This window comes from Bombyx mori, chromosome 1 (assembly GCF_030269925.1).
Source record: "Bombyx mori chromosome 1, ASM3026992v2".
Taxonomy (NCBI): domain Eukaryota; kingdom Metazoa; phylum Arthropoda; class Insecta; order Lepidoptera; family Bombycidae; genus Bombyx; species Bombyx mori.
In genome coordinates this window covers 10,464,661-10,479,115 of record NC_085107.1, presented here as the reverse complement: position 1 = coordinate 10,479,115, position 14,455 = coordinate 10,464,661, and the positions used below count along the sequence as shown (strand labels likewise).

At 35.5% G+C, this 14,455-nt stretch overlaps 1 protein-coding gene and 1 long non-coding RNA gene across 3 annotated transcripts in view; one reads left to right on the top strand and one right to left on the bottom strand.

Moving 5' to 3' along the window:
* The first annotated feature begins 3,802 nt into the window (after nt 1-3,802).
* Nucleotides 3,803-14,455, top strand: part of LOC101743186 (uncharacterized) — an 11,330-nt gene continuing 677 nt past the window's right edge. The window contains exons 1-3 of one of the 2 annotated variants that reach the window (XR_009973454.1): nt 3,803-5,562; nt 13,040-13,106; nt 13,936-14,137. Coding sequence is in view for 1 of the 2 variants with exons in the window: in XM_012693594.4 (XP_012549048.2) it covers nt 5,503-5,562; nt 13,040-13,106; nt 13,936-14,137 (329 nt within the window). In the remaining variant the exon portion in view is untranslated. The remainder of the gene's footprint in view (nt 5,563-13,039; nt 13,107-13,935; nt 14,138-14,455) is intronic. The other variant, XM_012693594.4, reaches the window with a different exon arrangement.
* Nucleotides 7,771-8,991, bottom strand: LOC119628625 (uncharacterized). The gene is made up of 2 exons (XR_005244785.2): nt 8,822-8,991; nt 7,771-8,513 (listed from the first exon to the last, which is right to left on the bottom strand). It is a non-coding gene; the product is annotated as an uncharacterized LOC119628625 (long non-coding RNA).

The window sequence follows — 14,455 nt, the reverse complement described above, 5'->3', positions numbered from 1 at the left end:
AATAGGAGTGATGCGCTCGTAGCCATGAGAGCCATCAAATGTTTACAAAGAATGACAACGTTAAAAAGTAGTTTGAAGGAGTTTTTATATCTAACCATATAATAATATATTATAAACTAAGAATAAAACACGTTTGAATAATAACTAAAACTAAAATGTTATTATTGTATCCGGTGATTAGGAAAATGTACTGTCATCGATCCTTGATGTGCAAATTGTCAAGCTAAGCGATTAGTATCTAGTGGGGTCTCAATCGTTCTGTGTCGTTCACCTGCTCTGTACTAGATTGCAACAGTTATTATATACTCTCGGACACATCTATCGGCCCACCTAGTGTTTTAAGTTTTGACGTTCTGGCTAAAAAGAAATGTTAGGTGGAGCAATAAGTTGTTATGCATTTTTGAAGCTGATTTATTGGTTAACAACCCTTTAGTATGTTTTTTTTAAATTTCGAATCCAGAATTATGAAGAAAAAAAATGTGATAGCGTATAAGATGGTATAAGTCAAGTATGCGCCTTGGTGAAGGGCAAGAGTAGTAGTCTGGATTTTTAAGGAAATCAAACGTTTTATCACAATGAAATGTTTAATTAATAAGAAGTATTTCCTCCAAAGGCACTTACGACAGCCCTCATGCGATCAGGCATAGAATTAATCAGTCTCACTATGAAATTCTGAGGTATCATCTCCCATTCCTCTTCTATGGTAGTTTTCAGCTCCTGCACTGTTTGTGGAACTGGCTGGCAAACCCGAACACTCATCTTTACCTCGTCCCATAGGTGCTCGATGGAGTTCATGTCTGGGTTTATTGCCAATAACCACGTCTCAAAGATATTTCTAGACGATTCCAGCAGTATGCGGTGTCGCATTATCGTGCATCAAAGTATAATTTGAGTAGACACATACAGCAAATGGCATCACATGAGATTCTAAGCACTGGCATATGTACCTGTGATGAAGGAACGACGGAAGTCGTGGTGCACTAACGACCTTAGGTTCGGTTTTTCCATTTGCCGAAATTCCTCCCCAGACTGTCCATGCCCCACCACCAAAAGCAACCCTCTCTTCTATGCAGCATTGAGTAAAACGTTCTGTTTGTCTTCGGTACACCTTATTCCTTCCATCATTCCCACATAAAGTAATATTCGATTCGTCGGTAAACGATACTCGGCTGCAGTGTTGCTGAGTCCACTGCAAATGAGTTCGCGCAAACTGAAGGCGCGATGTTCGGTGAGTTCATGTTAATTTGGGGCCATTAGCTGCCTTGTGCGGTACCATATTACATTCTTTAAGTCTTCTTCGAACAGTTCAAGAGCACACAGATACTCAATGGAAGTCGCGTAGTTGATTTTGTATCTGAACTGAAGTCAAGTGCCGGATTTTCAAGCTAGTCGTAAAGATAAACTGGTATTGCCTTTCAGTTGTCACACGAGATCGCGGTCTTCCTTGACGACGAACGAAACCGCCAGTCTCTAAGTACTTTTGATAAACTCTTCGGACAGTAGTACGGCTTAAATTCAGTTGTGCATTCACATTTCTTTGGCTATGCCCGGCCTGCAGAAGTGCTACAGCTTGGACGGCAATTTCAGGCCGAGTATCCATATTTTTTGGTCAATACTAGCTCAAAGCTTAGAGTAACCTTTTTATAGAACCAATAATCAAATACATCATAAAAAAAATCCAACTTTCGCAAATTAATTAAAATGTTGTCCTCCCTTGGATCGTTGAAAACAATGAACGGACTCGAATTTTCCTATTTTTTTTATAATTCTGATTTTGAAATTAAAAAAATCACATGAAAAAGATGGCCAGTAAATCAGCTTCAAAACTGCATAAAAACTTATTGCTCCACCTAACATTTATTTTTAGCTAGGGACCGTCAAAATTTAAAACATTAGGTGGACCGGTAGATGTGTCTGGGAATGTATATTGGGTATGTGTAAAAAAATAGTTATTCGACAATGGATCAATAGATGTAGGCTCATGTTACCTATATGCAAGGGATGCTTAATAAAAAATCATAATAACAATGACGCAATTATATTTATTGGTATCTTATTTTTCGACGTAGTCTCCTTTTAGGTTTATACAATCTGTATACCTTTTTCTTAAAGATAAAATTGGCTTTTAAAAAAGAAAATTCTGGTCCCTTAAAAAATCGTGCACTGTGGCGACTACTGTGTCATCATTTTCAAATTTATGGCCCTTATAACGTTCCTTTGACGAAATGTTACGAAAACGTTCTTAACGAAATCTTCATTTCTTCTGCTATGAAACAAACAGTAAACACGACGATCCACCAAGGCAATGTTTTCAATTTTTTAATCATTTAGGGCGTCCCTTGCGGGGACATCTTTAATAAAAGTTCATCCTCGCTTGAACTCAGCACACCAACGCAGGACCGTAGAATATGGAGGAGTATGAACCTCTAATGTTGCTCTCAAGATTTATACTAGCTCCGTAGTAAAATTTGTCAAGCAGAAATATTTTATTACCGCGCAAACTTCAATTTTATCCATTTTAAAGAACACGTTCCGAAACGACTCAAACAACGGACTTCTATTTTTTTAAAACAAAAGAGATTTTACTACTTTTTTTCTTAATATTATAATATCTAGGCTATGCCTGCCAGTATTGTTTTTTCCAAGGAGAATGTATCGCATTATCACTATTTATTGAACACCACTCGTACAATGACATGTCCTTTTTTGTTTTGTTATTCACATATTTTCTTGTCAAGATGAGAAAAAAGATCTTCTCAATTTATAAAAGGAGAGCTTGGTAAATATTAAGCAAAAAAGAGAAAATCGGTTCGCCAAGATAGGAGAGAAATCACAGAGCTCAATATTTTTATGCCTTTTTACTTACACATATTTGGATATGCTGTATTGCACTTGTACAGTTAAGACGAATCTAATACCATGTTATAACAATAAATGTTAAAACCCAGTGCGTGATTGCAAATAAACTTTACATCTGTACAATAGCTGATGTTGAAATAAATCTACAAACGTGTAATCAATATTTAATACCGAAACAACATAATAAATATGAGCTCATAGCGTAAATGCAACTAGAGGCCATCTATTAATCTTTTTCCTACCTATTTGCTGATTGCCTAATATATTACTCGACCATACCAGCTTCTCGCAGAGGGGTAGGTGACCTCACGGGTTGAACCTAAGAAAGTTTGTTAACACCAGCCCTAGAAAGAGCTGTACTTCGTAGATTCTACCACCGTATCAGAATCGCGACGCACTGAGAAGATCTCGGAAGTCATGATGATTGAGTTCGAGGGTTAAGAGTCCTGATAAAATACTACTTATATTATTCAGCGGAGCTCCGTTGCGAATGATATTTAAATTCAAATATCTAGGTCATCTGCTTACTCCTGACCTGAAAGACGATGCCGATATTGAACGAGAATAGAGAGCGCTGTCGATAAGAGCAAACACCCAGGCTCGCACGCCGCTCATTTAGAGTTAAATTACACTCTTTCTAGCTTACTGTACGCCGGTGCACACGTGCAGCCCGTAGACTAGACATTCTCAAAGCTCGTACCGTGCTCTCAGGGTTCAGTATAATAACGGTTTTGGCGGATTGGTGGGCTTGTCCCGATTCTGTAGCGCGTCTGGGAAGTTCGCTTTCACACTACTATGCACAAGAAGTGTGCAAGGTGTGAGGTAGCTCAAACAACCTATTGAGACGACGACGACGACGATCAGAGCACACATACAACATTCATATATATATGTGTGTGTGTATGCACATATAACTAGTCAGGTCATAAGTATTGTCACACAGTAAAAACTTTTCTTTTAGAATGCTGGCCACAAAAATGTTTATTGAATTCGAATGTCGAATTGTTCATGAAAATAAAAATGTATACTTTTAGAATTTTACTCATTTTTAAATATGGAGTGGACGCTTAAAGAAGACCGTGTTGCAGTTATTGCGTTGCATCGTTGCGGTTACGCGCCAATTCAAATTTTTAACATACTGAAAAATTTGAATATAACCAAAAGATTCGTTTATCCTACCATCAAACGATACAATGAAGACTCTAGTGTAGATGACAGGTCAAGAAGTGGTCGCCCTCGGTCTGTTAGGACTCCAGCAGTGATAAAAGCTGTGAAGGCGCGAATTCAAAGAAATCCCAAACGTAAGCAGAAACTGTTGGCCCTTCAGATGGGGTTAAGCAGAAACACGGTGAAAAGGGTGTTAAATGAAGACTTAGGGCTTCGGGCATATCGAAGAAAAACAGGACATCGTTTGAATGCTCGTCTAATGGACCTGAGACTGAAGAGATGCCGCGCTTTGTTGAAGCGGTACGCGGGAAAAAAATATCGGGAAATTCTTTTTTCGGATGAAAAATTTTTTACCGTAGGAAAGAGCTACAACAAACAAAATGATAAGGTGTACGCACACAGTAGTGAAGAAGCGAGCAAGCGTATTCCGCGTGTCCAACGAGGTCATTTTCCATCCTCGCCCATGGTATGGTTGGGAGTTTCTTATTGGGGCTTAACAGATGTAAATTTTTGTGAGAAAGGTGTAAAAACGAACGCAGTTGTGTATCAAAATATAGTCCTGACGAACCTTGTGGAACCTGTTTCTCATACCATGTTCAATAACAGGCACTGGGTATTCCAACAAGATTCGGCGCCAGCTCATAGAGCGAAGAGCACACAAGACTGGCTGGCGGCGCATGAAATCGACTTCATCCGGCACGAAGACTGGCCCTCCTCTAGTCCAGATTTGAATCCGTTAGATTACAAGATATGGCAACACTTGGAGGAAAAGGCGTGCTCAAAGCCTCATCCCAATTTGGAGTCACTCAAGACATCCTTGATTAAGGCAGCCGCCGATATTGACATGGACCTCGTTCGTGCTGCGATAGACGACTGGCCGCGCAGATTGAAGGCCTGTATTGAAAATCACGGAGGTCATTTTGAATAAACTTTAGTGTCATAAGAATCTATGTTTTGTTAAGTTCATTTTGGTATATGAATGGTTACATAATGAATAAACTTGTTTCAATTATTTTACATTAAACATGTGACAGAATTTATGACCTGGCTAAGTACAAGCATATCTAGTACAACATTCTTTCTACCCACTAGATGCATATAGGTATATTTGACTTATCAGCTTTTTTTATTTGTTTGCTTTTAATTAATTATATCGAACCAATATAAGAATTTAAGTATCATTAAGTTGAAACGAGATTGAGAGATTTGCTGTTAAATAAATTATTTCGGCCTAAATACTTAACAATGGGTAATTTGTGCGACGGCCTAAGCCCTCTGGAAGCAATCACGTAGAAAACTTTAAGTATTCACTGTTTATTTTACCGCACAGCCAAGTTTAATTTCGTCATTTGTTTTCAAGAACCATTTCCCATTATCACATTGTGTTTCACATTCCTCGGCAATCGGCAATTGTTTAATGCAGTACTGATAGCTTGACGTGTGTCGTCGGTAATCAGGTGTGTTATTCGCAACAGGATGAACATTGTTACGACTCCTTTTTTCGTGATACTGATGATATTTATACCGATGGCGAAGGTAATTAATAACATTGTTACTTAATATTAAAATTAATTCTTGTAACTCTGCAAGACGTATCTATAACAATATTAGTGTAAAAAGTATAGGTATGTAAATCGGGAAACAGGTTAATTGCAATTTCGATTCTTAAAACGGATGTGGCGACCAATTTTTTAACGCGGCCTATTTAATATCATGTATGTTTTTTTAATTTGAATTTTTAATTACGATTAAAAATAAGCTACTATATATCATGAAGCTTATATTTCATGGAGAATCGGATTTAGTCTGAACAAGAAAATTTCGATTTAACAAATTATATATAAGTGTAGACTGTGTACCATTATTGAACTCGTGAAATCTCATTCTTACAAACAGCATTCGATAATAACATTAGATAATTTTTATGGTTTTGATGACTTTCGGCACGAAACGGGAAATTAAAATCACTTATTAAACGTTAAAGTATTATTGATACCAAAGACAAATTTAATTGTATAGAGATGAAGAGATTGGCAATTTTTGTAAAACAGGACTGTCTGCTCACTTCTCTATACATTTATATTTATTGAATTAAGTTTTGGATTGTGTAATTATATAACAGGTCATCTATCAGTCATTTCAATATGGCTGACAATAAATTCTAAATTCAAATGTACTTATTATTGTCATATATCATATCATAAATGTAAATATATTTAAAATTTACTACTTTGTTTTTTTTCTATATAATGGTATATTTTTCGTCAAAAATAACACCATTAAAATACGACTAATTATTGAATTTGAGTTCCGTCGCGCATGCTGCACGTCAACATTAATGAAGTGTATGAAATGAATAATAAAAAAAAACGATTCGTTATTGGTTTGAAAGCTACCAACATGGAAAGGACAATATCCACATAATATGTATGGAATTCCGTCTTAAGTTGTTGCACAATAAATCTTTATTTATTATAGACTACGCTTTATATATTATCGAATAAAAGTGTTCGCTTCCCCATAATTAAACGGGTTTTCAAGTAATTGGACCAAAACGTACATAACCTATAAATAATGTTGAGCCCACAAACAAAACATATCATAGTTTTCACACACCGACTTCTCCTCATTATCAGAGGCTCAAGCATCAACATGATTACAGAATCACAGAAATTCAAGAGTTCATAAACAAAGCATATAAATGTCCAGGCGTAATAAAACCCTTTTAGGTTCCTACATAAAAACGTAGGTATGGCCGCTTGCTGTGTCGCAGCCGCCGGCTCGTCTACGTCTATGGACAATAATATCATATAGCTTGACAGTTGCGTCTGCGTGAAGCGGAACACAGAAAAAATATTTATTTTAACTTAATGATAAAATCGTAATTCAATACGTTGTAAAATATAATGTAATAATATAATATACTTAGTTATTTAACTGTACAAGATTTTGATATCATTTTTGTGATGATTGAGTCTAAAAACTCATGCATGAGTAATCTGTCTAAATAGAGAGAACGAAACGTCATGTCATGACTTTATTACGGAAATGATGCGAACAATTGTTGATGTATTATTAATCTTAAAATCATAATTCCGGTCCTGTACAAAACATATCATTAGTAAAATTAATTGTAACAAATGAGAAAACTATTTCGATGTTATTTTGATTCTGCAATATGCAACTTTGTTAGACGACTTTTGGTCATTCTCCTTTAGATCTAAAAAATGAAATCCGTGGTCGCCTGAAACCTAAAGTCAACAACTACAAATTAAAGGCGCCAGTCGAAGCTTGCGATACCCAAACTGCCGCTGGGTTAGCAGTAGCATTCAACGTTAGCATTAAAACAATATTGGTTCATGTGAGTGAACTTGTGAATGTGTGAGTCAAGGCAAGGTAAAAAAACTTGATATGTGGATGCCGCACGAACTTTAATAATGTCTTGTCGGAACCCTCGGATCCAGTCTCGGTGCTTTTAGGCTCTTTAAGCAACGTTCACCTTTCTTGTCGAGCTCGTCGACTCCGACAGAGAGTTCGACGTGCCAACTACCTCATAGGTACAACCCAATGGGTTTCTCGTAGGATCTCCTCAATAGGTTACGATTCCGATCCGGTAGTAGATTCAGCGAAGCACTGCTCTTGCTAGGGCTAGTATTGGCAATTCTTTCGGGTTGAACCCGTGAGCGTAGGGGAAAGTGGGGGATATACGAACACCTAAGGGAAAACTTCAATAAAACAATGGAATTTAATCACAGATTTTTTAAATTTTTTTTATTACAAAGTTTACTTATCTGTCTAACTTATTCACTAATCATCATTTATATTTTTTTAATAAATTGCAACAATATGAAAGAAAAACAAAACCCTTAGTGTTCGGCTTTGCCCGACATCAGTCGGGTAAATACGAACACCAAGTGGGGTGATTACGAACTAACATTAATAAAGACATAGATCACACCACATTTAAAACCCAACGATGTTGACTGTCCGTCAGTACAACTCTCGTGAGCCCATCTTTTGCACACATAGCACACAATCTAGTCTTCAACGGGAGGATCAATATATTTATCTCTACAAAAAATACAAAAGTAGTCTTAATTTTCTTTTTCGCATTTTTCTTTTTTTTTTCGTATTTTGACTAGAGTCACTAAAGTCTTTTTTTATATTGTTCAAATTCTTTAATAATCTTTCATACTTCTTGCTTGAAGGTGTTCTCTCATTACATTTCAGTCTTTTTATTTGGGTTCCTTTTTTGCCATCTTTCCGTTTTCTTCTTGATTTCTTACGTTTCCTGATTGTCTGTAAATAAAGGTTTTCATCCAGACCATGGCTGTATTAACACTTCTTTCATTAGATGGTCAAAATTAGTGGTTTTTGAAACATTATATGTTTACGCAGGGAGAGTTTTTTTGTTTTAACATCGTCTATAGCCTTTTTGAGATCTTCTAAACTATACTTCAGTTCGGTCTTTCTTTTGTACAAGGCATCTGTAATAATATTTAAAAAAAGTTGAACGGGGTACCAACAAACGGGAATGGGGTAACGGCGAATGTTCGAGATTGCCCGACATGGAGTGTTCGTCTTTACCCCGCGGAATCGAAAATAATTAAAGGTCAAAAAACAATTTTGGTTAAATTTATTTTGCCTACTACATCATTATTATTTAGCTGAGTAATATGTGATTATTCCACTATGTAAAAGCTGAATTATTATTGTAGATAGAAATAAAGTTACATCAACTTGAATTTACCAAAAAATTACATCTAAAACATACAAAATATTGAAAAATGCATACCTTTTTAAGTACGTACGTCCGCGTCTCCCGTGTTATTGACTGGTATCAGTGGTGGCGTGATCTCCGAAATGGCGGCAAATAAAATTAGGATATATCTTTCTAACATATTAGAACCATTGAATTCGGCATTACCCAGCGTTCGCGTTTCCCCCACTTTCCCCTACCTATGGGTCCGCGTGAAGCTGAAATAGCCCCTTTGGCTACCTACGATTAGGTAAGGGGAAAAAAGCACGAACTAAACGACAGCGCGACGAACTCGTTAAGGTATGCCTTGCGTTGCGAGAAACTCTCGAATCTCCGGCCAGCCTTAGTTAATCGCTTATCCCCGCTGCTCCTACACGACAAAACTTGACCTCATATGGCATAAAGACGCTCCCTGAGCTAGAAGGGCTAAGGTTGGAAATTTTGCTTCATCCACAGTACTCATCAAACCTTACGCCGGCAGACTTCTACTTGTTCCAAAGCTTGCACAAGTTCCTTGCATCCAGTCCGTCGCATGTTTTGATGAATAGAAATAACTTTCATTATACTAAACGACAATTTCGTGGGTAAAGGAAGACTTATGATCATTCAAATAAAAAAAAAACACGTTCTGCTTCTATTCTGGAGTTAATTTAGTATGTGCTGCAGTGCTAGTTAAAAAATTCATCCGTTTCTCTGAAATACCTGTTTGTAGCGGACGGTTTCTTGTTTAGATATATTTTGGGTTTATGAGGAGGAAGATTTTACAATAAAAAAATAGGATGCACATCTCGTAGTTGACAGTTTATTATTAACAACCTTAGAAATAAAATTAAAAATTATAAAAATATACATGACAATTGTTGCTTTGCAATCAAACTTTTTAATGGCGTTCCGAACACTGTTTGATGTCGCAATAATTATCGAAATCTTCATATTTCTGTGGAAAGGGAGAAACTTAATTCCTGTACCTGTGCAATAATATTACCAGGCAAAAGGTTGATAAAGCTAACTCAAAGAGTGTAATTTTTTGTCCAATATATGTACAAAATCACTGCGCCTGGTATTGGTTAAAGGACGACTGTAATCTCGGTGAGCATTGACGATATTTTCTACAATATCATGGAAGTCATCGACCGTGTCTGTTGTAACTATGTACGAGTATCTGTCGAAACTACTGCCCTTAGCTAACACCCAAGCGACTACGCGTCAAATGGCGTCAATGTCATCATTGACAGCATTAATTCCGATACCCCAGGGAAATGATATCGGGAGACGGTAACTTAGCTATTCTGTTGCCCTGAGATGGTCAATCTTTCCCGGAAACAGTGGCCACGTTTCAACTACGGAGATGGATTATCTTCAGTCTTACTCTGCAAAAAGTATCCAAAGGATAAATTGAAAGTATTAATTAATCTTTAATTGGCATTGTTGGAGATACTTTCTACTTTGTTTTTTGAATATGGGAGTAGCACCACTAAAGAAGAAGAATTATTCAATAAAGTACTAGTAGTACTTACTATACTAATCTATATATTAATTACTATACTAATATCTATATATTAATACGTGAAGCAAAAGCTTTGTATCCCTTTTTACGAAAATTGCGCGGACGGAGGTGTATGAAATTTTCCACACTTATAGAGAATATAGAGAAGAAGTGCACAATGCTAATGTTTTTTTTTTAAATTATTCTTAAAAGATACCTTAAATTAATAAGGAAAACATTACACACACTACATACCATGTATTTGACGCACACACGCATGCATACTATTTATTGTCAAACTTTTGTTCTTGATGTCCGTTGTCAAATTGAGAATAGATTAAATATTGTTCGTCTTTGTTAATATTATTTATAGTGTAGTCTTGGCGAAATTTGTGATTATAGAAGTATAAAATACAATCATCATAGTGTACAAACTTACAATTCCAATTAATTATAGTCGAATTTCGACTACTACGGGACCTCTAGTATATATTAATACGTGAAGCAAAAACTTTGGAGCCTTTTTTTACAAAAATTGCGTGCAAGGAGGAGAATGAAATTAATTATGCATGAAAAATACAATTAATCAATAAAAAAACATTACACACACTACCGTGTATTTGACACAACACACGCATGCTATTTATTTTTTGTCAAAATTTTCTTATTCTATGGTAAAATTGAGACTAGATTAAATAATATTTGTCTAAAGTGCGTCTTAGCGAAATCTGTGATTACAGAAGTATAATAGTTTTTGACAATAGAATTATAATGTGTACAAACCTATAATTTCAATTAATTATAGTCGAATTTCGACTACCGGAGGACCACTAGTATGTTTAGCTATATATCTATACTAGCTGTAAGTACCCGCCCGTTTCGCTTGGCATTTAAAATAAAAAAATATTAATAATTGTCATTATTACAGTTTCTTTATTAAAAAAATTTAACTTCCCCTTTTCGTCTCATTTCTGTCTGATGAAGATTGTCCTTCGTATAGTTCTCAAGTTATTTCTTCCCAGTTTGGATTCGTTGTCATATTTATAAAAAATCATCATATTTCTTAACATAAAAAAATGCATCTTGTATTCGTTCATGCATATATCTTGGACCGCCAGTAAAACTTGAAGGGAGAATTATTAAACTACCTAAATTATCAACATTTTGATCTACATTTAATTCATCTTGTAGATGAATATAGCTTTCAGCTTTGAGTTGTTTTTGATTGAATCTTATAAATGCCAATCGTTCAGTTTCAATTTTAGAGTGCTTATCAACCCAGAATTCTTGGGTAGTTTGGCTCGGATCGACTTCCACCATCTCTTTCAATGCTTTGTTATTCACATGTGTGGGCGATCTTCCACGTGGTTCGTTCTCCAAATCAAAATTTCCATCACGAAAGCGTTTAAACCAAAATCGCACGGTGCGTTCATTAGCCCTATACAAACGCAACATTGATATTGCAAGCTGTTTCTGCAGCGTTAGTTCCGCGTCAGAACTCGTATTCAAAAATCACTCGAATTGTCTAAGTATCTTTATTTGTTATCTAACCTGAATAAAAAAAAATTAAAGTCGATAATCGAATGTTCCACATTTTTAAAAGAAGAACTTCATAGGTACCGTTTGAAAAAATTCGAGATACCTATTATAGTACCTATTATAATAAAACGGCAATTTCATACTTTAACCCCTATTATTAAATTTTAAAGAAATTTGCTCTTTACATCATTTGATTTCAATTAGTATCTTAGAAGATATCGCAGTTTTAAAATAACATCGCAGCAAAATAATGATCAAGCGCATAACAAGGCGCTGGCCGGCCGGTGCGCGGCGGTTCAGAATAAGAAGAATAACAAGATTTACCATAGCACTTCAAGATAGGCTTTGAAAATTGAAGATTTTTCTGGATTTCTCCAAGATACCATCATCAGATCCTGATCTTGAGGATTACAGGACTAAAATTGAAAAAAAAAATTATCGGAATCGGTTCAAGCATTCTCGAGAAATCGGTGAACATATATGTATAGACAAAAAAATTGTGGTCGAATTGATAACCTCCTCTTTTGAAGTCTGTTAAAAAGCGTGATTTTATTGTGATTCTAATATTCAAAAATATTTTCAGCTTCTACGTAAATGAAATCGCGGTTAAAATTTAGCGTTACCCCAAAGTAACTATTCCACGCGAACAAAGTCACGGGCAAAAGCTAGTATATATATAGCTTAACATATTAATAAAATTATGTTCCATAACTGAGAGTGGTCTTTCAACAATAAAATACCGGATCAAAACGTACCATACACGTGACTCGAAAGAAATATTTCTGACTTAATCAGAGCTGAAGACTAACTGTCATCCACATTCACTTGATTAAGGTCCCTTTAAAGAGACATCAGAGATAGTCTTAATCAAAATATCAGCCCGCTGATTTTCTCGCCAGACCTTTTCATGTTGTCTCGATTCGGAACCAGTGGTAGATAGATGCACTTTCGAGATGATACGCACTCGGGTAGGTGCTAATAACTGCTAGTAATTGCTAGCTTGGGTCGTTCATCCCAAGAGAAAAAAATAATGTTATTCTCATTTTATATGGGTGAATTCGGTTGGTTGTTAATTTATTCATTGGTCGCCTAAGAACTTATTTTAATTAATTAGGTTTTATTTGAATTTTTATTTTATAGACTTTAATAATTTAAGTAATGGTTAGATAATATCTGAAATAGTTTTGATGAAAAAAAAATATCCTTAAAAAGTACAATCTATATTACAGAGCACTATTCCTGGCACATTCTTCTGGAAACCTCGATTAGGGATCGATTTGAATCTTCCAACAACCGGTGAGCATAAGCTTTGTGTAGTAACTATATTAATAATTTTATCAATAAGTGTTATATAATATGTAAATTAAAATAGAAGAGATAATATGATAGTTATAAGAATAAGAAGTTAGAAATAAAATACGACATAATTATGCGTGACGTATTTTATACTGAATAAATTGTGCTTGTACTATCAGTAGATCTATGTATATTTAGAGAATAGAAGAATGAAACTGATTTGTATAAAAATTTCATTTTTTATTGCCTTTATAAGCAGACGAAACACACGGCCCAGCTGATGGTGAGTGGTTACCGTCGCCCATGGACAGGCATGGCAGAACCAAGCCGCTGCCTACCGTGATGATAGTACAGACTATATCATTATGATTACAAGTAAAGACTTGTATGTAACCTTATCCTAAAAAATATCTAAGTTTCCGTTTACCTTACTTTTTTTTAACTTGCCTTCTTAAATTTCTATTGAATTGAAAATAGCATAAAATGTGCAAAGAAAACTTTATAATTTGCTTTGGGTTTAAAAATGCTTGGTTATTTTTTACTATATATTTGTTAAAAAAAATTTCTTTGGTGTGTTATTTTTATGGCATAAATCCATTAAAAATATGTTACCAAAATTTTCCAATTGGTGCTTCAAGTTACGATATACACTTGTAGGTAAACTCTCAATATCGCAACTAGTGTTTCTGACGCTAAAGTGTTATGTTTGTATGATGATAACGGTCATCGATCATGCTCCTCCTCTAATGCTATTTTTTTTTTGCATGTACGTACTGGATAATATTTTTTTGTTAATATTAATAAATTTTTGTACTGAATACGTTTTCAGAAAAGAAATTTCGTGCCTTCTTGCCAACGAAGCATAACATAGAAGAAGGCGTAGTAGTTCTCATAGATGGCTATAAAATAGGGATGACTATCATCGCTTTCGCTGCCGGCTTATCAAGTGCTGACAGCTTTTTACATCTCAATCCCATATCAGCTTACTACCACACGAACGTTTACCGATGGGCACTCAGATATGTCAGTCTGTAAGTTTAACTAACTCATACTTTAAAGATTAAGTCAGAAGTCGTTAAACAAGATGCTGATGATAGCAAAACGTTGGCCATTTATTCTATTGCCCCTCTAGGCAGACGAGTATACGGTCCACCTGGCGGTAAGTAGTCGCGGTCGCTAATCGACATCAGCAATGCCAGGGGTACAGGTAAGAATGGTGCGTGGCAAAGACATCTTTGAAAATGAAATGTGTGAATGAACCCAATGGTTTCAGATACTATGGATGAAATCTACTCCATCTACTAATCTACTCTACTAATCTATAGTAAAAGATGATGAAGGGATCATCT